The 21,911-nt window shown below is 41.2% G+C and overlaps 1 protein-coding gene and 1 pseudogene across 1 annotated transcript; one reads left to right on the forward strand and one right to left on the reverse strand.

Annotated features, from left to right (window-relative positions):
- The first annotated feature begins 1,100 nt into the window (after positions 1 to 1,100).
- PTS (6-pyruvoyltetrahydropterin synthase) lies at positions 1,101 to 8,739 on the forward strand. The gene is made up of 6 exons (XM_025358008.1): positions 1,101 to 1,256; positions 3,370 to 3,449; positions 4,998 to 5,020; positions 5,407 to 5,463; positions 7,932 to 8,002; positions 8,193 to 8,739. The coding sequence occupies exons 1-6, from the start codon at positions 1,174 to 1,176 to the stop codon at positions 8,314 to 8,316; spliced, it is 438 nt and encodes a 145-aa protein (XP_025213793.1). The 5' UTR covers positions 1,101 to 1,173; the 3' UTR covers positions 8,317 to 8,739.
- A 1,381-nt stretch (positions 8,740 to 10,120) lies between these two features.
- On the reverse strand, positions 10,121 to 13,499 carry LOC112605960 (annotated as a pseudogene).
- Between the last annotated feature and the right edge of the window lie 8,412 nt (positions 13,500 to 21,911).

Below are 21,911 nucleotides of genomic sequence, written 5' to 3' on the forward strand. Positions count from 1 at the left end.
GGAGTGTAAATTAGTTCAACCATTGTGGAAGACAGTGTGACGATTCCTCAAGGATCTAGGATTAGAAATACCATTTGACTCAGTGATCCCATTACTGGGTATATACCCAAAGGATTATAAATCATGCTACTACTATAAAGACACATGCACACGTTATGTTTATTGCAGCACTATTCACAATTGCAAAGACTTGGAACCAACCCAAATGTCCACCAGTGATAGACTGGATTAAGAAAACATGGCACATATACACCATGGAATACTATGCAGCCATAAAAAGGATGAATTCATGTCCTTTGCAGGGACATGGATGAAGCTGGAAACCATCATTCTCAGCAAACTATCACAAGGACAGAAAACCAAACACCGCATGTTCTCACTCATAGGTTGGAATCGAACAATGAGAACACATGGACACAGGGCGAGGAACATCACACACTAGGGCCTGTCACGGAGTAGCGGGCTGGAGGAGGGATAGCATTAGGAGAAATACTTAATGTAAATGACGAGTTGATGGGTGCAGCAAACCAACATGACATATGTATACCTATGTAACAAACATGCACATTGTGCACATGTACCCTAGAACTTAAAGTATAAAAATAATAATAAAGAAAAGAAAAAGAAAGGAGGGTCTTTCTCCATTTCCCGGGTTGGACTCCTAGGCTGAGGGGATCCCTCTCCTTCCCAATAGCTGGGGCTACAGGAGTGCGCCACCACGCCCGCCTGGCTCAATTCCTGCTCCTTTTGGTCTATAAAGCGGACTGTGGCCGTGGGGCTCATGCGATAGAGTCACCAGCCACTGGAGCTTTACAGGAGACAGTGGGAGGGGAGGCTCAGAGAGGTCACTCAGTACCCAAAGTGTGCCCAGACGGGCCCTAACCCATACGTGGCGTGACCTCAGGCGGGGCAAACTGATCAAGGACACCGTGTCCCCACCCACCCTGACCGCTTCAGGGTATGCTTAGGTGTCCGAACTCTTGTTCTCCAAAGAGATTCAAACAGCCGCGAGACACCCCTAACGGTCTCCAGAGGCCGGGATTGTCCGGAGCGGAAGCGGAGCCGCGCTTCCCAGGAGCGCGCCGAAGCGCACTGCGCAGCCGCGGTGGGAGGAGACACCGGCCGCGCGGCTGGAGGACGTGCTGGCCGAGTAGTGCAGACAGCGCCGGGAAGATGAGCACGGCAGGTGGCGGCCGTCGCCGCCAGGCGCAAGTGTCCCGCCGCATCTCCTTCAGCGCGAGCCACCGATTGTACAGGTAGAGTGTGCACACAGGTGCAGCGCTGGGCGGCGGGCCCCGGGCCCCGGAACGTCACCGGGGCGGGGCTGGGGTCGTGCTGACGTCGGCCTCGGGAGGGGCGCCGGGGCTTCTGGGGCGACGCTGAGTACGGAGGGCGGCGCGAGTTGGTCGCGTTCGCTGGTCTTCGGTCGGCCCCGAGCATCGCGATGGCGGCTGGAGTGGCCCCAGCCCTGGAGGAGTCGGGGAGCTTGGTGGTTAACGGAGCCGACTGCGGAGGGCGATGGCCCACGTCTGAGTGTGGGGCCCACGTCCGACTCTGCGACTCGAAGAAACGTCTCTGCCCCTAGGAGTCCCTTGGTGTACGCCACAGGGTTGTTGTGAAGCTCAGCAGTGTTAAACTCACCTATGTTACACAGTACCTGCCGCGGCGTAGACACCCAATAAATGTTAGCTAATCTTGTATGCCAGGAGCATTGGCGACCATATCTAATGTAATTACAAGGCAAGTTTTAGCGCCTTTTTAACCAAAGACAGAATGAACCCAGTCCCTGGTGGTCTAGTGGCTAGGAGAGAAAAAAAAAAAAAAAACAACGAGCCCAGACGTTCAGTTTCCGAAGCAAGCAGCATAGTTGGGATTTGAAACCCGATCGTACATACCGCTTGCATGCCCTGAAGAGTTGATTTTGAGGAGTTTTACCACTCACTAACAAGCTCCACTCTCTGGCCTTCCGTATCGTCGTCTGTGAAATGAGGATGACCATTGCTACCTAACGGGATTCATCCCTCCATTCGCTAAACGAGGATTTGTTTCTTGGTTGTCAGGGCTTGTGCTAGGTAACGGATGCATCAGGGGTCTTGTATGGGGTTTCCAATCTGGCCTATTTTGTGGAGGGTACACTGAGAGAATTTTGTGCAAAAGACTTTAGCACTTTAAATACAAGAAGTGGCTGAGCAGGAGAAAGTGGGGGTGTGTTATTCCATTTTACATTGCCGTAAAGGAATACTGAGACTGGTGTTTTGTAAAGAAAAAAGGTTTATTTGGTTCTGCAGGCTGTACAAGAAGCATGGCACCAGCATCTGCTTCTGTTGAGGCCTCAGGGAGCTTCCACTTGTGGTGGAAGGCGAAGGGGGAGCAAACAGGCAACTCACAGTGCAAGTGAGGGAGCAAGAGAGAGGAGGGGAGGTGCCCGGCTCTTTTTAACGACCAGCTCGCCCATTAACTAATAGAGCCAGAACTCACTCATTGCTTCAGGGAGGGCACCAAGCCGTTCATAAGGGATCCACCCCCATGAGTCAAACATCTCCCACTAGGCCCCACCTCCAACATTGGGGATCACATTTCAACATGAGATTTGGAGGGGACAAACATCCAAACTACATTGGGGGGAATCTTATAAAGAGGATCTCAAAAAGAAAGGGGTTGTATAATAAGAGGCATAAACACCTGAGGGTGGTAAGGCCTCATAGAGGATGCAAAATTGAATGGATGTGTATAAGTATAAACATTCATTAAGCAATTTGGTTTCTGTCTGAGACAACAGTCAAAGATTGTAATTTTAAAAATTCACCTGCTTTGAATATTCCTCAACAGATTGGTAAAGTTCTCATGAGGCAGTCATTGAGACATAGTATAAAGCAAGATTGTTAAATAGGAGACTTACCAGGTCATGTAATTTAAAAAAATTTTTTTTTTTCTGGATGAGTAGTTTAGCTTCTGAGAGAAATGAGATAGTAAGCCACTTTGCGGATCACCATCTATGTTTATCATTATATGCTGTTATTTCATTCAGCACTTGCCTGATACATTGTAGGCACTCAGTAATGTTGAATTGAAAAGCGGAAGTCCCATGAGCAGATCAGCTGCTGTGGAACAAGGGGCTTGAAGTTAAGGTTTGTTTGTGCTAATTTGTGTGGTACAGTCTTCTAATTAGGGAATATGCCATGGTTTCTGACATATACATGAGTAATAAAAATCAACATGATTTCTGACTCCCCGTTTGGTGAGCTAAAGTAATAACAAATTGGGAGACTTTTCAAAGATCAGAGCAAATAATAAATATAAGGAACAGAGAAGGGGGTTTGGATGTGATACTTGTATCATGCTGATCTTTTTTTTTTTTTTTTTGGTTAGTAAATTTCTGAGTGATGAAGAAAACTTGAAACTGTTTGGGAAATGCAGCAATCCAAATGGCCATGGGCACAATTATAAAGGTGAGAGAAAAACTGATGACATTTCAGCCCTTCAATAAGGATGAAAGAGTATTCAGCAAATGTAGACACAATGAATGGGAAAACTTATGGACACAGTGTGAATGCTTTGAGCTTTGAATGAGAAGTTTAATGGGAGTTCAGAATGAAAGGATCTGTTGTCTTGGTTAGATGTGTGTTAAGTTTTACCTTAAAATTGTCAGCTCTTACAAACAGACCAAAACAATGAATGGTTTAAAGCATTTTTCTTTGTCCTAGAGTACACAATAAATTTCTTTCTGATTAGGTGTGGCTGAGGCTAATGTTAAAATTAGATTTTATTCTTTGAGTAAATAATGACTGACAAAACGAGAATGTTGCCTAGGAATGTAATATATGGCAGAAAAATAGGTTTGGTCTAAAGCTTTGCCAGCAGTGTTCCAAGAAAGTAGGTAATTTGTCCAAAGATAAGAGACATGATTCTTTGAGGTACAGCCTGCCTTAAAAAACAGCTACATAAGCCATAGAGTATAAAACAGTGTGTGGTGGTGGCATAAAAAAAGACCAGACAAGGTGTCAGATTAGGATTACTGGTTTAGCTACTGCCTCTTCCTTAATCTATGGTATCTCAGTCTCAGTGTACTTACTTATCACGTAATACCTAATGGTATTTGTATAGAACTAAAATACATACATTCGTAAAAGTTATTAATGTGTAAAGCACTGATCAAGATTTTTTTTTCCTTTTCTTTTTTTTTTTTTTTGAGACAGAATTGCGTTCTTTTTGCTCAGGCTGGAGTGCAATGGCGTGATCTCTGCTCACTACAACCTCCACCTCCCAGGTTCTAGCGATTCTTCAGCCTCAGCCTCCCGAGTAACTGGGATTACAGTTGCCCACCGCTACGCCTGGCTAATTTTTGTATTTTTCGTAGAGATGGGGTTTCACCATGTTGGCCAGGTTGCTCTCAAACTCCAGACCTCAGGTTATCCTCCCGCCTCGGCCTCCCAAAATGCTGGGATTACAGTCATGAGCCACCACGCCTGGCCAAGAGTTTTCAAATGCTTTTCACAAGCACTTTTTAATTTACAAAGCATTACTTTAGACTTTGTATACATTCACGTGAGCAGGGGATAAGAATTTAAGGCCCAGTAGTATTGCTTGTTCAGAAAGGTACTGTTCAGTATTGGACCAGCTTGCTGTGTAGCTGGACACCTACAAGTACAGTTTCTAATTCTACAGGCAGAGATTGAGCAGCATCTTGATGCTCCCTAGTGCATTAACATTATAAGCAGAATTTACACCCTTTTCAGCCTTGGCTGAGTGCCTCTGCTTAGCCAAAGTTCCTAACTAAGCTCCTTTGTCTTGCTTGCGTCTTGCTTTGGTTGATTTAAAAAAAAAAAAATCTTAACTAAAACAACAAATGTTTTGGGGTAAATATTTAAGTATGGCTTTTGGGGACAGATCTAATAATTTATGTTACCAACTTGTGCTTGTATGTTGCTAACTTGTGCTTGGATGTTAATCTGTTGAAAGTCATGCTGTTTTTTTGGTATTTTGTTTCCTTTCCATAGTTGTGGTGACAGTACATGGAGAGGTATGTGCAGAAAATATTTGTGTGGTTTTTTCAGATTGCTGGGCTCTCTTTCAGCCAGTGTGGTGGATTCTGTGTTGAAAACTGTTCCAGTCAGTATTGCTCATTGTTGGCCCTTGTATATGTGTGTGTGGTGAACTGCTGCCATTCCAGGCCTCTCCTCTACCAAAGTGTTGTCTTTAATGTGCTGTGTGTGGACAGGTAGAAGGGCTATACAATGAAAAGGATGCTTGAAGTACATGGTGCTTCCATGCTGAGGTCAGTGATTATCTCTGGGATGAAGGCAAATGTGGGCACAGTCTCTGCATACTGTACTGCCTTTAATAATTTGCCAGCTGTTTAATATGGAGAGCCTATGAGAGTAATATTCACCTTTGTTTATTCTTTAGATTGACCCTGCTACGGGAATGGTTATGAATTTGGCTGATCTCAAAAAATATATGGAGGTAATGGCATGTTGGGTGCTTATTATGTGCTATTCCCTAAGTATAATATTTGGTGGCCCCCTATCTACCTCCCCAACCAGTTATATCCTAAGGCTCCATGACTCTGTGAGTAGAATTGGATGTGGGTGTTGGGGTATAGTTGGAGGAACTACTCGCATGGCCTCTAAAGGTGTTTTGGTGACTTAATGGAAATTAGTCACAGTTGTGTTACAGCGATGGGAGGAAATATAACATGCTTACCTTGTATTCCTTGTTGGAATATCCTGATTTCCTTCAGTTAACAAATTCTCCATTTCTTTTAAGACATAGCTTTCTCCTTGAGACTTACTTTTTTTTTTTTAATAGGCACAGAGCCAATGCAAATTTTTCTTTTTGTAGAGGTAGGGGTCTCACTATGTTGTTTAGGCTGGTCTCAAATGTGTCCTGCCTTGACCTCCCAAAGTGCTGGAATTACAGGCATGAGCCTTCTCCTTGGAGCTTTCTCTTCCCTCTCTGAATATTCCTTGTACTTTTGATCATAGATTTAGATACCACACCATGTTATTCACTCTAGATTTATTATAAACCCACGACAGCAGTACATCATAGAGATAACACACAAGGGGTTCAGTGAAGAACTTAACTGATTATATCATTATAGAATTCTTGCTTTGTAAGAGACTTTGGAGATTATTCAAACCAACTTCTTCAATCCGTAGATTAAGATTGAGAGATGCTGAACAGTTAACGGACTTGCCGCAGATTGTGTGGCTGGTTATTTGCAAAGTTGGGAGTAGATTTCTTTCCATCCAGCTGGTTATTATGCCGTCATTGCACTTGCAGCTTCGTTTTGTTCTGAAATTTGACATTTGCTTTGTTAAAATGATGTTATTAGTGGTGTTTACTTCTTTCACATTATTCATATATTCAACAAATTTGTCTACTTTGCATCAGTTTGTGAGCTAAGTATACAAAGATGAATGAGATGTAGCCCACAGAGTGTATACATTACTTTTTCTAGGAGGTGAAGAATAGTAATTGTTAATTAACTGTTGATTTCATAAATGAGGAAAAGAATGAGTGAATGAAGAAACAGCACTGTGCTCAAAGTACTTTAGGAAAGTTATAGAGATAGGGCCTGCATGCATTTATGGGGCAGGGGTTGGGGGGGCCATGGGGGAGAGAGAGAGAGACAGAGACAGGAGAAGAGGAAAAGAGAGGAGAGTAGAGGGGAGGGGAGGAGATTAGAGGGGAGGGGAAAGAAAGAAAAAGAAAGAAAATGAGAAAAGAAAAGAAAAGAAAGAGAAAAGAAAGGAAAGAGATAAGAAAGCAACATAAAAGCCCTCAACATCTGACTGAATACTGCAGGAGGGGTTCTCTGTGCTGTTTTCTGCTTTTGTGTGCCTGAAGGACACCACACACTTTCATCAGTGAAAGTGACTCATCGTGGCATATAGAGTGAACTTAGAACCCTACCATGGGGAGAGGATTGCTTGAGCCCAGGAGTTCAAGGCTGCAGTGAGCTATGATTGTGCCACTTGTACTCCAGCCTGGATGACAGGGACCCTGTCTCTAAAAACAAAACAAAAGAAAACAAAAAGTCCGGCATAAGAGGCTTTACTGGAGAAATTGGGACTGGAACTGGGATTGAAGATGAAGCAAAGATACCTATTTTCTTGCTATTCATGTGGAACATCCCTTCATTGGATCTGTTTCAACAACCGTTTGATCTAGGACTTACTCTTTTTGTATGATTCTAGTTTTTCTCAAGAAATGATTGCTATTACTGTTATTAATGTACCCTTCTTGAAACTACACCATATGGAAAATTAGATTTTTTTCACAAATGCTAGATTTTTTGCAATAGCTAAAAGCAAAAAGCAAAGAAAGAATAAGGCGATTTAATCCTTGCTGATGATGAGGAAAAACATTATGTTAATATACATGAACATTAGGGAGTAATAGTCTTTACATATTTGTACTTTTCCTTCCGTGAGCCCAAAACCATTCTTAAATTACTCCTCCTAGCAGAAATTTAGAACTGCTTACATAATTTCGGTCAGATCTGCTTTATAAAATGTAGTAGTCACTGGATCTTTGTCCATGATATTGTGGCATTGTTCCGTAGGTGTAACAGTGTTATGGAAAAATATTGGTGCTAACTCTTTGGACAGGATTCCCAGAGTGCTAAACTGAATTCTGAATTACAGTGGCTTGTGTTGCGAGAAAGCTCCAGGATTCTCTGTGTTTTGGTTTCTCACCTCTTTTTATTCAGTAACAAGGGTTCCTAATCATTACCAACAGCTGGGCCTGACTTTATTTCACAACTTAAAATTTTGTAAGGTTGCTTTGTAAGACTCAAATCTAGTACTTACAAGTATTTAGTTAGTGGCTAAGTGATAAGGTGAGGTTTAGAGGCATAAGTGTAACAATTTGGAATTTGAGTCATACATGGAGCCAATGATATTTTCCCTTGGTTTTGTCTCTAGGAGGCGATTATGCAGCCCCTTGATCATAAGAATCTGGATATGGATGTGCCATACTTTGCAGATGTGGTGAGGTGGGTGGCACTATACCTTGCTTTATATAGATTGTAAAACAAGAATTGATTTGAATATTTGATTGTTGTGTGATTTCTGAAGTTTTAATTAAATCTTTCAAAACTAGAATTTCTATTCTCTATAAATATTAAACATGAAATTTTATTGTTTGCATTTTGAATTTTTGTTTGTTTGTTTGTTTTCCTATAGCACGACTGAAAATGTAGCTGTTTATATCTGGGACAGCCTCCAGAAAGTTCTTCCTGTAGGAGTTCTTTATAAAGTAAAAGTATATGAAACTGACAATAATATTGTAGTTTATAAAGGAGAATAGCTATTAGGGGTTAGCACTGTACAAAGCCCAGTTTCCTTCTGTGTTTGAAAAAGATTTTGATCCCCTTGGAATATTAAGAGGTCAACACGTGATTGTTGTACCTCCACATTGTGCTCTGGAGTCCCTATTTATTGAAATCATTGTAAGACCTGTTATAAATATAAGTCTATTTAAAACTAAACTTGTAATATATTCTGAAAATCATTTAGAGAGTCTTTTATTTATAAATTAAAAATCACTTCATTTCCAGCAAAATGTTTTGGTGTGGAATTATTTGAAAGCAAAAGAAATCTAATTTTGTTGTTTTCTCCATTACCTCATTTTTAGTATTCATTTTTACTTGGTATAATATACATGGTTAAAATGCTTATATGACTTCGAGTATGTGAATCTTATAAGAAATAAAATTCAAGTGACCACAAAGTCTGGAGACTATATATATTTTTAATAGATTGAACTCTCTTGATTACTACGTGTTGGGTGTGCTGAAGGCAAAAGTGGATTCAGTGAAAAATCATCTGAGGCAATGTGTTGTGGATACATGTACAAAGATTGATGGAAATGCTGCTTTAGAGCACATCGTTTATTACAATTTTGCACAGCGTATTGAATTATGAATTGCTAGTGAGGAACAACACATTAAACATATCATGGAATATCAGTAAATTATTTATTCACTGTATTCATCTGAATTTCTGAACCTTATGGGCACTTGAATAATTTTAACTCAGAAGACTGCAGAATTATCATATATTTTAAACTCTACAGTCAGCATACAAAGGATCAACTACCATATAAAGTATTTCCTGTATGTAGTTTTTCCTAATTGATCCCATTTTGTTCTGATTTTAAACTTACGATATTCTTGGCATTCTTCTCTGGGATCTTTTCCTCGTGACTAAATCCACAAGAAAGTATTTGCTTACTTTGCACAAAAGACGTTCTGTGTTCTTGTTTGTACTCTAAATTTCTTAAATGCAGGGTTCTGATTTTCTCTCCACATAGCAACTAGCATACAATGAATTCCCAGAATGTTGTTGCCTGAAAATAGTAAAAGGGCTTTTGCAGTGATTACTGTTCTAGAAAAATTTGCAAAGAGTAGTCTTTTTTAGTGATTGCAGAAATATAAAGTTTGACAGTAATGCAAATGGCCACTCAATTATATTTAATGTATTTTAGTTATCAATTTGAATGTTCTATATGTAGGATGTTTTGTATTGATTACCTGAAAGGCAGATCGCTATTATTTATGAAGGCACTTTATGTTTTAATTCACACAAATACCCTGCAAGCTGGTATTCTCATTCTGTTGGTGAGATAATTAAAGTTGAGCGAGTTTAAGCTATTTGCTTTAGATCATTCAGCAAATAAATTGCAAACTGGATGTTTAACATTCAGGTTATTTCTGAGTCTGAAACACAGACTCTGAAAAGGGACAATTTGAATATTTCCAGATTTTTTTGAGAGTCTGATCTTACTTATTTGTTACTCAATTTAATTTTTTTTTTTTTTTCTTTTGAGACCAAGTCTTGCTCTGTCACCAGGCTGGAGCACAGTGGCGTGATCTCGGCTTACTGCAACCTTCACCTCCCAGGTTCAAAAAATTCCCCTGCCTCAGCCTCCTGAGTAGCTGGGACTACAGGCACGCACCACCATGCCCGTCTAATTTTTTGTATTATAGTAGAGATGGGGTTTCGCTATTTTGGCCAGGATGGTCTCAATCTCCTGACCTCGTGATCCCCCTGTTTCAGCCTCCCAAAGTGCTGGGATTACAGGCGTGAGCCATTGCGCCCGGCCAAAAATCTTATTTTTGACTGGATTCAGACTGAGAAGTAGAGGCTCGCAGTGAGGACAGTCTGTGTCTCTCGGCAGTCTGTTCCTGGCACTCTTCTTTAGCCTCCTTCATTCTCTTGGCCAAAAGTTTAGCATATTCTGGAGCCTCTTCCTTATTTTTCTTAATACACTGTTTCTTCAGAGCAATATGCTGGCGTTTGTGCTGCAGGACACGTGGAGGAACAAGATGCTGAATCTTGGGTACTTTGGTCCTAGGTTTCTTACCTTCTTTGTTTAAGTGCTTGCTTATGACATACTGGCAGACATCATCTTCTTGAGAGAGATTGAAAAGTTTGCGGATTCTGCTAGATCTTGGGCCCCAGGAGATGAGACACCATAGGATCAGCCCAGGAATATCCTTCTCTCCTTATTTATTTATCTATCTATCTATTTATTTTGAGATGGAGTCTTGCTCTGTCGCCCAGGCCAGAGTACAATGGTGCAGTCTCGGCTCACTGCAGGCTCCACCTCCCAGATTCACCCCATACTCCTGCCTCAGCCTCCCGAGTAACTGGGACCACAGGCGCCCACCACCATGCCCGGCTAATTTTTTGTATTTTTAGTAAAGACGGTGTTTCACCATTTTAGCCAGGATGGTATCGATCTCCTGACCTTGTGATCTGCCCGCCTTGGCTTCCCAACGTTCTGGGATTACAGGCATGAGCCACTGCGCCCGGCCCCTTCTCTCCTTTTTTTTTTTTAACAATAACCAATTTGAGAATGCTCGGATTGGCATCCACAATGCACACTTGAACAGATTATTGCTTTCTTTCTCCAGTTCTCCCGGGTCTATAACTGGAATGCCCCTTACCCAGCAGCAGGCAGACATGGCCATGGGTCAAGACATCCTGCTTCATGAGGAAACCTTGTTCCCACCACTGATTCAGACTGCATAACCCTTCCAGTGTTTACCCAGAGCGCCAGCAGCAACTTCTGTGGCCATACGCTTCTCATAAAAAGCATGGTTTGCTTTTTATCTTGAAATTTTACCCATTCAGTATTCCTTCCCTGTTTTCTCCTGAGTTCCAAACCACCTTTCTCCCTACCTCATCACTGAAGCATCTTGAAGCAGCTGATTGCCTCTGAGGTGTCATGAAAAAGAGGCACGACTTCTGCTTGCATTTTTTATTTCTATTTTTATTTATTTATTTATTTTTTGAGACAGCGTTTCACTCTGTCGCCCAGGCTAGAGTGCAGTGGTGCAATCTCAGCTGACTGCAACCTCTGCTTCCTGGATTCAAGTGATTCTTGTGCCTCATCCTCCTCAGTAGCTGGGACTACAGGAGCACACCACCCCGCCTGGCTAATTTTTGTATTTTTTGGTAGAGACGGGATTTCACCATGTTGGCCAGGCTGGTCTTGAACTCCTGACGTCAAGTGATCCACCTACCTCGGCCTCCCAAAGTGCTGGGATTACAGGTGTGAGCCACTGTGCCTGGCCACATTTTTTTTTTTTTTAATGCGGAATTTTGCAGATCTGATACCATATTAGAAAAACATTGTTCACAGTAACATTAACACTCTAGGTATTTGTTCATGAGTTGCTTCAAGAGAACTTTTGTTCCTACATGCCAAATAAGTAAATATTCTTAATGTAGAGAAGGAAAAAATCATCATGGGGTGATGAGGTTTGGAAAAGCTTAGTGATGAGGAATGGTACTTTCAGTGATGGGGTAGGGAGAGTGGTGGTTTGGAACTCAGGAGAAAAGAGAGAATGAATACTGAATGGGTAAAATTTCATTAGCACAGTTACTAGGTTGGGAATATACAAAATATATTTGGGTAATAGCGAATATATTGATCTTAGTAGAGTGGTAGTGAGGTGTGAGAGTGTAATGAGAAAGGAACTTGGAAATACAGGTTGGAGACAGCCTGGACGGCCTTGAATGTCAATCAGTCTTTATCTTTTGAGGAATAGCAAGCTATTTGTTTTTTAAAGAAGATAACCAGGTGGACAAAGGAAAGTGAGGAAACTATTTGCAAAACTGTTGCAGGAATCTAGACGTGAAGCGATGGGTGCCTGGACCGTGGGGGTGGCAGTGGAAATAGATGGAAGAAGGAGAATAGAGCTAATTGTGCAGTGCCCACTATGGTGTCAGGCATTTTGCTAAATACTTCTTATATGACCTCATTTCATCCTCATAACCACCCTGCTGGGTGAATGTATTAGTTACCTACTGCTGCGTAACAAATTACTCCCAAACATAGTGGCTTAAAACAGCACACATTTATTATCTCAGTTCTGCACACCAGAAGGCCACCTCTGGCTCAGAGTCACTCATAAGACTGCAGTCATCTCAGGGCTTGACCAGGAAGGATCCGCCTCCCAGCTCACTCCCATACTTGGTGGTTGGACTGAGGCCTCAGTTCCTCCCTCTGTTTCTTGCTGTGTAGGCCTCTTCACAGAGCATCTCCCAACATGACGGCCTGCTTCAGCAGAGCAGGTAAGAGGGTAAGGGAGAGTGCCACCATGATCGAAGACACAGTCATTTGTAAGCGAATCGCTTTTTCTGTATTTTGCTCCTTTGAAGCAAGTGACTCCATCCAGTCCATACTCAGGAAGAGGGGATTAGACATATATTGCTAATGTGCACATTTTGATGTGGAGATATCAGATGATAAGACTGGAGAGGTAGGCAAGGAGTATATATCATGCCCTTTTTGATGCCAGGGAAGTAAAGCACATTTCATTCCACAGGAGTGAAATGTCAGAGCAGCAGCTGTTGTTTACAGTGGGAATTGTGGAGTTTGTGGGTGGTAGAGGAGTATAGAAATCTTGGAAGCACAACTCTTGAAGTTAAAACCAATTCTAAGGTGAGAAGTTAAAAAATACCACCATATCTCTGTGAACATAACGACCAGAGCTGAGCGATCATTTGTATCACCTCAATTGATGTAGGAACTACCAGCGGATTATAAAAATAGCCAGGATGCTTTGATCAATTGTGTACATGTGGCCACTAATACATTAGACCTATGATAAATGATCTGTTTGGCTTTTTAAACTCCAAACTTTTAAATTCCCTCTGGAATTGAAATTATCTTAAAGATAGGAAACAGATTGTGCTCATTTTGCTTTTGTTATGTCTGGGATATTTCTAGCCTCCCTTGCACATAGAAAAATCATTGTTAGTTTCACACAATTTAACTTTATAGCAAGGTTCTGCTGCAAGACACTTCTGGAAAGTGTCCCAGATAAACACCGTTAAAGTCTCCACATAGCTGCAGAGAGAACTGCTGTCGCCACAAAAGTAAGGGAAGGTGGTTCTTGCCCTGGAGGATTTTCAAAGCAGCATTTCCGCTTTCAAGTAGCTCATCGGTTGGTTCTCTTCAAAAATTGACTCACCCATTTCCACCAGTGTTCTGCAACCATTGAGACAGAAGAATTTATATATATATAAATATATATTTTTTTGAGATGGAGTTTTGCTCGTCACCCAGACTGGAGTACAGTGGCGTGATCTTGGCTCACTGTAACCTCCGCCTCCTGGGTTCAAGCGATGATTTTCCTGCCTCAGCCTCCTGAGTAGCTGGGATTACAGGCGCCCGCCACCACACCCAGCTAATTTTTGTATTTTTAGTAGAGATGGGGTTTCACCATGTTGGCCAGGCTGGTCTCGAACTCCTGACCTCAGGTGATCCACCCGCCTCAGCCTCCCAAAGTGCTGGGATTACAGGCATGAGCCACTGTGCCCGGCCAAGAATTAATAATTTTAAAAAAGAAATAGAACAGTGTCCTTCTTCCTACCCACCTTTCTTTGTAGTTCTTGGCTAAAGAAGCACCTCCCAGGCTTGTAAGCCTTGTATTCTTGAAGAAGCCCTGCAGGACGCAGTGGCTCATGCCTGTAACCCTCTATGTTTGGGAGGCCTAGGTGGGCGGATCACTTGAGCCCAGGAGTTTGAGACCAGCCTGGGCAAATGGCAAAACTCAGTCTCTATGAAAACAAAAACCCTAAAAGTAGCTGGGCATGGTGGCATGCACCTGTAGTCCCAGCTATTCAGGAGGCTGCAGTAGGGGGATTGATTGAGCCTGGGAGATCAAGGCTGCAGCGAGCCATAATTGTTCCATTGCACTCCCGCCAGGGCAACAGGGCAAGACTGTCTCAAAAAAAAAAAAAAAGCCCAAGAAACAAGTACTGAGTACTGAAGCCCATATTTGTCCTCATCAAGCCAGTTTATTATTCAGTGAAAATTCTCAAGTTAGTGTGATAATAATCTGAATCAAGTTTTCAAACCCTTTTCACTTTTCACAAGTATCTTCATAGATGCGAGCACCGGGCTACAAACAACCTGAAGAAATAAAGGGGTTAGTGTGTCTTTTACCTATTAAAAATTTTACTTGACCACAGATAAAGCCACTGATGGTTGTCCTGTGGACACCTCAAACTTAACATTTCCAAACATGAATTTCTGCTTTCTCCTTCAAAACCTGTCCGTCTGCCAGTCTTTTCTAATAATGCCACAACCATCCATTCTTTTTTTTTTTATTTTTGAAGACAGAGACTCATTCTGTTGCCCAGGCTGGAGTGCAGTGGCGTGATCTTGGCTCACTGCAGCCTCTGCCTCCCGGGTTCAAGTGATTCTCATACCTCAGCCTCCTGAGTAACTGGGATTACAGGCGCCCGCTACCATGCCCAACTAGTTTCTGTATTTTTAGTAGAGATGGGGTTTCACTATGTTGGCCAGGTTGGTCTTGAACTCCTGGCCTCAAGTGATCTGCCCACCTCAGCCTCCCAAAGTGCTGGGATTATGGGCACGAGCCACTGCACCCAGCCCCATTCATTTTTTCAAGTGAGAAACCTGGGAACTCTTTTTGACCTACTCCTCCCCCTTCCCACCTGTTACATCTTATCTATCAGAAAGTTCTGGTTCTACCTCCAACATATATAATGGGTTTTGTCTGTCTCTCTTTTCTTTTTTTTCTTGGGGTAGGGGGCAGGGACTGAGTCTTGCTCTGTTGCTCAGGCTGGAGTGCAGTGGTCCGATCTTGACTTACTGCAGCTTCCGCCTCCTGGGTTCAAGCGATTCTCTTGCCTCACCCTCCCTAGTTGCTGGGATTACACTTGTGTGCCACCCATGCCTGGCTAAGTTTTGTATTTTTAGAGATGGGGTTTCATCATGTTGGCCAGGCTGGTCTTGAATTCCTTATCTCAGGTGATCTGCCCACCTTGACCTCCCAATGTGCTGGGATTACAGGTGTGAGCCACCGTGCCTGTCTCTCATTTCTGATGCCACCACAAGAGTCCAAACTGCCACTGTTTCTTGCTTGGATGACTGACATGGCCTCTTAACTGGTCTCTGCCTTCCCCTTTAGTTCTCTTCCACAATCCTGTGGATCTTTCTAAAAGAGTAAATCAGATCTTGTCACTCCCCTCCCCTGTATCACCATTTGAAAGCTTCCTCCTGCTTTTGGAATATAATCCAAACTCCCCACACTGTCTAACTAAGCCTGATAGGATCCAGTTACTGCCTGCTTCCCAGCCTCAAGCCCTTCACTATGTTTTGGTTACATTAGCCTACTCTGAAGTCCTCAGATGCACCAATTCCATTCCCATCTCAAGAGCTCTGCATTTACTGCCCTTCTCCCTGAACTGCTGTTCCCCCAAATCCCCTGCAGAAAACCTAAGCATTCTTCAGATCTCAGCTTACATGTCACCATCTTGGAGAAGCCTTCCTCAGGCCAGTGGTGTAGGTAGAACCCTGTTGTATTCTAGGACAATACCATATACTCCTCTTTCTTGCAGTTTTAAAGTATATTTTTTGTATATTTGCTTCCTTTTGTCTTTTTCACTAGTTTACTGTCTGTCCCAACCACGAAGGTGTCAACTTCACAAGGGCTGAAGCCCTGTCTGGTTCACTCTTGTCTCACCAGGACCTAGTGTAATGCCTGCCATACAATAGGTGCTGAATAATTAGTTACAGAGTGAATAATTATTTACAGAGTGAATTATTTACAGAGTGACTGCCATCTCTAAAGGAGTGGTTGAATCTGGTAATCTGGTTTGGTAAATTTTTTGAGATTTAATAGCTAGACTACAAGCGTGTACCACCATGCCTGATAGATAGATAGATTAGATAGATAGATAGATAGATAGATAGATAGATAGATAGATAGATAGATAGATTGATTTTTAGTAGAGACAAAGGTATTGCCATGTTGCCCAGGATAGTCTTGAACTCCTGGGCTCAACTGATCCTCCTGCCTTGGCCTGCCAAAGTGCTGGGATGATAGACATAAGCCACTGTATCTGGTCTAATGCCAAACGTTTTGAGCATCATTCAGATATATGTTATTCTTTATGCAGTTCAGCTTAGAGAACAACCACTACAACATAAAATAACATTTCATAAGTATTCCTTCAAAGCTGTTTATCTGCCTAACTTTATCTTCCTGGTAATTTTCCATTGCTATTTGTGGGTACAATTTGTTTTAGTCTTCAACTACTGATTTAGGTAAAGATAAGCCAGAACTCTAAATCCCAGCCCTTTTGGTAAATGGCCGTCCTCATGACCACACAAGCGGCCTCCCTTTTAGCAGGGTAAACAATAAAGGTTGCGTGTATCTGTCTCTGTCCCAGCTGTTGGAGAATAGATTTGTCCCAGGCAGGGAGAGCCTCAGCTCATTTTGTAAAGAATGCTCTTTATCATTCTATCTGTTTGGCCCCGAGAGCAGGATTCCTCGTGGAATGTGGAACTGACCTCATTTGTGGTAACACTGAGGCAATATTTATTTTCTAGCAAATATGGGCCTCGTAATTTGTTGCCATAATAACCCTCAATAATTCCCAGAGTACAAGGAGGAGAGTCAAGGCTCCATTCTTGTAGGGGAAAATGGTATTTGCAAAAGAAAAAAAATGCAACTTAAGCAGATTGTGGGATATAACATATGCCACCCTCATTTGAGAGCAGGTTGATGTCTGTGTGTTACTGGAAAGAGGTCTCAGACCTCACACAGAAAAAGAATTCAGGGTGGATCACAGAGTCTGGTGAAGTTAAGGTGGTTTATTAGAAACTACTCTTATTAAAGAATAGGGTGTCCTCAGAAAGCAAGAGGAGGAACACCCCTACCTCAAGCATAATGCTTGCTTATATAGGATATTAGTGTAACTGAGTACTCCCATTTGTCTAAGAAAAAGAGTTATTTTTAAAATTATTATTATTTGTTCTTTTTTCTTTCTCCTTTCCCCCTGCTCCCAACTTCCTACTTAGCTCTTCAGAAATGCAATTATAACCTTTTACCTCCCCTTCACCAGACACTCCCTACAGGGCAAGTTCATCTAACGTGCCAAGTCCCCCTTTAAAAGCACCTGCTTTCTGTTCCAAAAGGGAATTGGTACCCTGAAAGGCAGGAGCCTTTACTTCTTCCTCTAAGCTAGCTTTGGAATAAAAAGTCACTTCTCTCTTTTTTTTTTTTTTTTTAAGATGGAGTCTTGCTCTGTTGCCCAGGCTGGAGTGCAGTGGCGTGATCTTGGCTCACTGCAAGCTCCGCCTCCGAGGTTCACACCATTCTCCTGCCTCAGCCTCTAGAGTAACTGGGACTATAGGCACACACTACCACGCCCAGCTAATTTTTTGTATTTTTAGTAGAGATGGGGTTTCACTGTGTTAGCCAGGATGGTCTCAATCTGACCTCGTGATCCGCCTGCCTCGGCCTCCCAAAGTAGTGGAATTACAGGCATGAGCCGCCGCGCCCACCCAAATGTCTCTTTATACCAGACCTTGCTCTTGTTAACTGGACTCTGTAAGTGGCATGTGACTGAACCTGCTTTTTGATTACATAAGGGCTAAAAATAATGTGCTTTATCGTATATTTATTTCAGCACTATTTACAGTAGCAAAGACTTGGAACCAACAACTCAAATGCCCATCAATGATAGACTAGATAAAGAAAATCTGGCACATATACACCATGGAATACTGTGTGGCCATAAAAAAGAATGAGTTCATGTCCTTTGCAGGGACATGGATGAAGCTAGGAACTATCATTCTCAGCAAACTAACACAGGAACAGGAAACCAAACACCGCATGTTCTCACTTATAAGTAGGAGTTGAACAATGAGAACACATGGACAAAGGGAGGGGAGCATCACACACTGGGGCCTGTCGAGGAGCAGGGGGAGGGACAACATTAGGAGAAATACCTAATATAGGTGATGGGTTGATGGGTGCAGCAAACCACCGTGATGCATGTATACCTATGTAACAAACCTGCACATTCTGCACATGTATCCCAGAACTTAAAGTATAATTTAAAAAAGGGCTTTATTAAAAAGGCTTGTGATCAATTTACAACAGGCTATTAGTATTGTTAGTCTCTTGTGTAATTATTGATTTCAGCAAGAATTGGTGAGTGTACTATGATTTTTAAAGCAAAACCTATTCTTAAACTAAGAATGCTTTTTGTCCCCTCCCCGATCCTGCCCTTTTTCTTTTGAGACAAAGTCTCACTGTCTCCCAGGCTGGAATCCAGTGATACAATCATAGCTCACTTCAGCCTTGACCTCCTTGGGTTCAGGTGATCCTCCTGCCTCAGTCTCCTAGGCAGCTGGGACTCAGGTTCACACCACCACACCCAGCTAAATTTTGCATTTTGGTAGAGATGGGGTAAAGTATTCTCTGAACATAATGTAATAAAACTAGAAATCAATAACAAGAGGAACCTTGGAAAATATGTATACACATGGAATTAAACAACATGCTCCTTAGTGACCAAGGAGTCAATGAAGAAATTAAGAAGGAAATTTAAAAATTTCTTGAAACAAATGAAAATGGAAATACAACATACCCAAATTTATAGGGTATGGCAAAAGCAGTACTAAGAGGGAAGTTTATAGCAAAAACACTTATAACAGAAAAGAAATATTCCAAAGAAACAACCCAATAATGCACCTCAAGGAGCTAGAAAAGCAAGAGCAAACCAAACCCAAAATAGGTGGAAAGAAAGAAATAATAAAGATCAGAGAAGCAATAAGTGAAATTGAGCCAAAAAAATACAGAAGATCAACAAAATGAGAAGTTGGTTTTTTGAAAAGATAAACAAAATTGATAAACCTTTAGCTAGACTAAAGGTTTAAAAAAAGAGAGAAGACCCAAATGAATAAAATCAGAAATGAAAAAAGGAGACATAACAACTGAGACTTCAGAAATACGAAGAATCATTAGAGACTATTGTGAACAAGCATACACCAATAAATTGAAAAACCTAGAAGAAATTAATGTGAAGAAATGAAATGATACTTTTCATCTTCTATGTACAACATACCAAGAGTGAATTGTGAAGAAATAGAAAATCTCAACAAACCAATAACTAGTAATGAGAGCAAAGGTAAAATAAAATGTCTTCCATCAAGGAAAAGCCTAGGACCTGATGGATTCACAGGCAAATTCAACCTAACATTTAAAGGAGAACTAATATCAATCCTACTCAAACTCTTAAAAAAAAAAAAAATTGAAGAAGAGGGAGTACTTCCAAACTCATGAGGTCAGTATTACCCTGATACGAAAACTAGACAAGGACACAACAACAAAAGAAAACTACAGACCAATATCACTGATGAACATACATGCAAAAATCCTCAACAAAATACTAGCAAACTGTATCCTATAATACATCAAAAGGATCATTGACTACGATCAAGTGGGACTCATCCCAGGGATGCTTCAGAAATGATTCAATTGACATAAACATGATATACCATATTAGCAGAATCAATAACAAAAACCATATAATTTTTTCAATAGATGTCAAAAAGTATTTGATAAAATTCAACATCCCTTTATCATAAAAAGCCTCATCAAAATGGGTATAGAAGGAACATACCTCAAATTATTAAAGGCCATCTATGTCGAACTCATGGCTAACATCAGACTGAAGGGAAAATTTGAAGGCCTTTTCTCTAAAGACTGGTACAAGATAAGAATTGCCCACTTTTACCACTTTTATTCAACATGATACTGGAAGTCCTGGCCAGAGCAACTAGACAAAGAAAGAATAAAAGGGCATCCGAATTGTAAAGGAAGAAGTCAAGTTAACCTTGTTTGAAGAGGACATGATCTTATTACTTAGAAAGACCTAAAGACTCCACCAAAAACTGTTAGAACGTAAAACAAATTCAGTAAAGTTGCAGGATACAAACTTAACATACAAAAATCAGTAGCATTTATATGTGCCAACAGTGAACAATCTGAAAAATAAGAAAGTAATCCCATTTACAGTAGCTGCAAAAAATATAAAATACCTAGGAGTCAGTCTAACCAAAGAAATAAAAGTTCTGTACAAGGAAATAAAATTCTGATGAAAGAAATAGAAGAGGACACCAAAAAGTGGAAATATATTCCATGTTCATGGATTGGAAGAATAATATTGTTAAAATGACAATACTACACCAAACAACTTACAGATTCAATGCGATTCCTATCAAAATACCGATGACACTCTTCACAGAAATAGAAAAAACCCCTAACATTTATATAGAACCATGAAAGACCCTGAATAGGCAAAGCAATACTGAGCATAAAGAACAAAGCTGGGGTGGGTGCAATGTCTTATACCTGTAATCTCAGCACTTTGGGAGGCCAAAGTGGGAGAACCGCGTGAGGCCAGGAGTTTGAGGCTGCAGTGAGCTATGAGTGCACCACTGCACTCCAGCCTGGGCAACAGAGTGAGACACACACACACACACACACCAAAACAAAAAAAACCCCAAACCAAAAAACGAAGCTGGAGGGATCACAATACCTGACTTCAAAACTTATTACAAAGGCATAGTAACCAAAACAGCATGGTACTGGCATAAAAGCAGACACATAGACCAGTGGAACAGAATAGAGAACCCAGTTACAAATTCATGCATTTATAACCAACTCTTCTTTGACAAAAGCACCAAAAACTTACAGGGGGAAAAGTACAGTCTTTTCAATAAATGGTACTGAGAAAACAGGATAACTGTATGCAGAAGAATGAAACTAGACCCCCATCTCTCACTATACAAAAAAATAAAGTCAAAATGGATTAAAGAGTTGAACTAACACGTGAAACTATGAAAGTACTAGGAGAAAGCATTGGGAAAATACTTTCAGGTGTTGGTCTGGGCAAAGATTTCTTGGATAAGACCTCAGAAGCATAGGCAACCAAAGCAAAAATAGACAGTTGGGATTACATCAAGCTAAAAAGTTTCTGTATAGCAAAGGAAACAATCAACAAAGTGAATAGACAATCCACAGAATGGGAGAAAATATTTGCAAACTATTCATCTGACAAGGGATGAATAATAAAAATATATAAGGAGCTTAAACAACTCAATAGTAAAAAAATCCAATTTAGTAATGGGCAAAAAAATTGAACAGACATTTCTCTGTTGAGGCCGGTCGCATAACTTCTCTGAACTTCAATTTTCTAACTTTAATTAATTAATTAATTAATATTTAGAGACAGAGTCTCGCTCTGTTGCTAGGCCGGAGTGCAAAGGAGACATGCAAATTGCCAACAGGTATAAGAAAAAATGTTCAATATCACTAATCATCAGAGACATGCAAATCAATATCATAATGTGATATCATCTAACCCCAGTCAAAATGGCTTGAATAAAAAAGACACTAACAGATGCTGGAAAGGATATGGAGAAAGGGGAATCCTCATACACTGTTGGGAGGAATGTGAATTAGTACAGTCACTACAGAGAACAATATGGAGGTTTGTCAAAAAACTAAAAATAGAACTACCATGTGATCCAGCAATTCTACTACTAGATACATATCCAAA

This window comes from Theropithecus gelada, chromosome 14 (genome assembly GCF_003255815.1).
Source record: "Theropithecus gelada isolate Dixy chromosome 14, Tgel_1.0, whole genome shotgun sequence".
In the NCBI taxonomy this organism is placed as follows: domain Eukaryota; kingdom Metazoa; phylum Chordata; class Mammalia; order Primates; family Cercopithecidae; genus Theropithecus; species Theropithecus gelada.

Bases quoted from the DNA above. Each gene is read 5' to 3' on its own strand.
- PTS (XM_025358008.1), top strand. From the start codon at position 1,174: ATGAGCACGGCAGGTGGCGGCCGTCGCCGCCAGGCGCAAGTGTCCCGC. The intron at 3,450-4,997 runs GTGAGAGAAAAA...TCCTTTCCATAG, and splicing joins CCATGGGCACAATTATAAAG to TTGTGGTGACAGTACATGGA. The intron at 8,003-8,192 runs GTGGGTGGCACT...GTTTTCCTATAG, and splicing joins TACTTTGCAGATGTGGTGAG to CACGACTGAAAATGTAGCTG.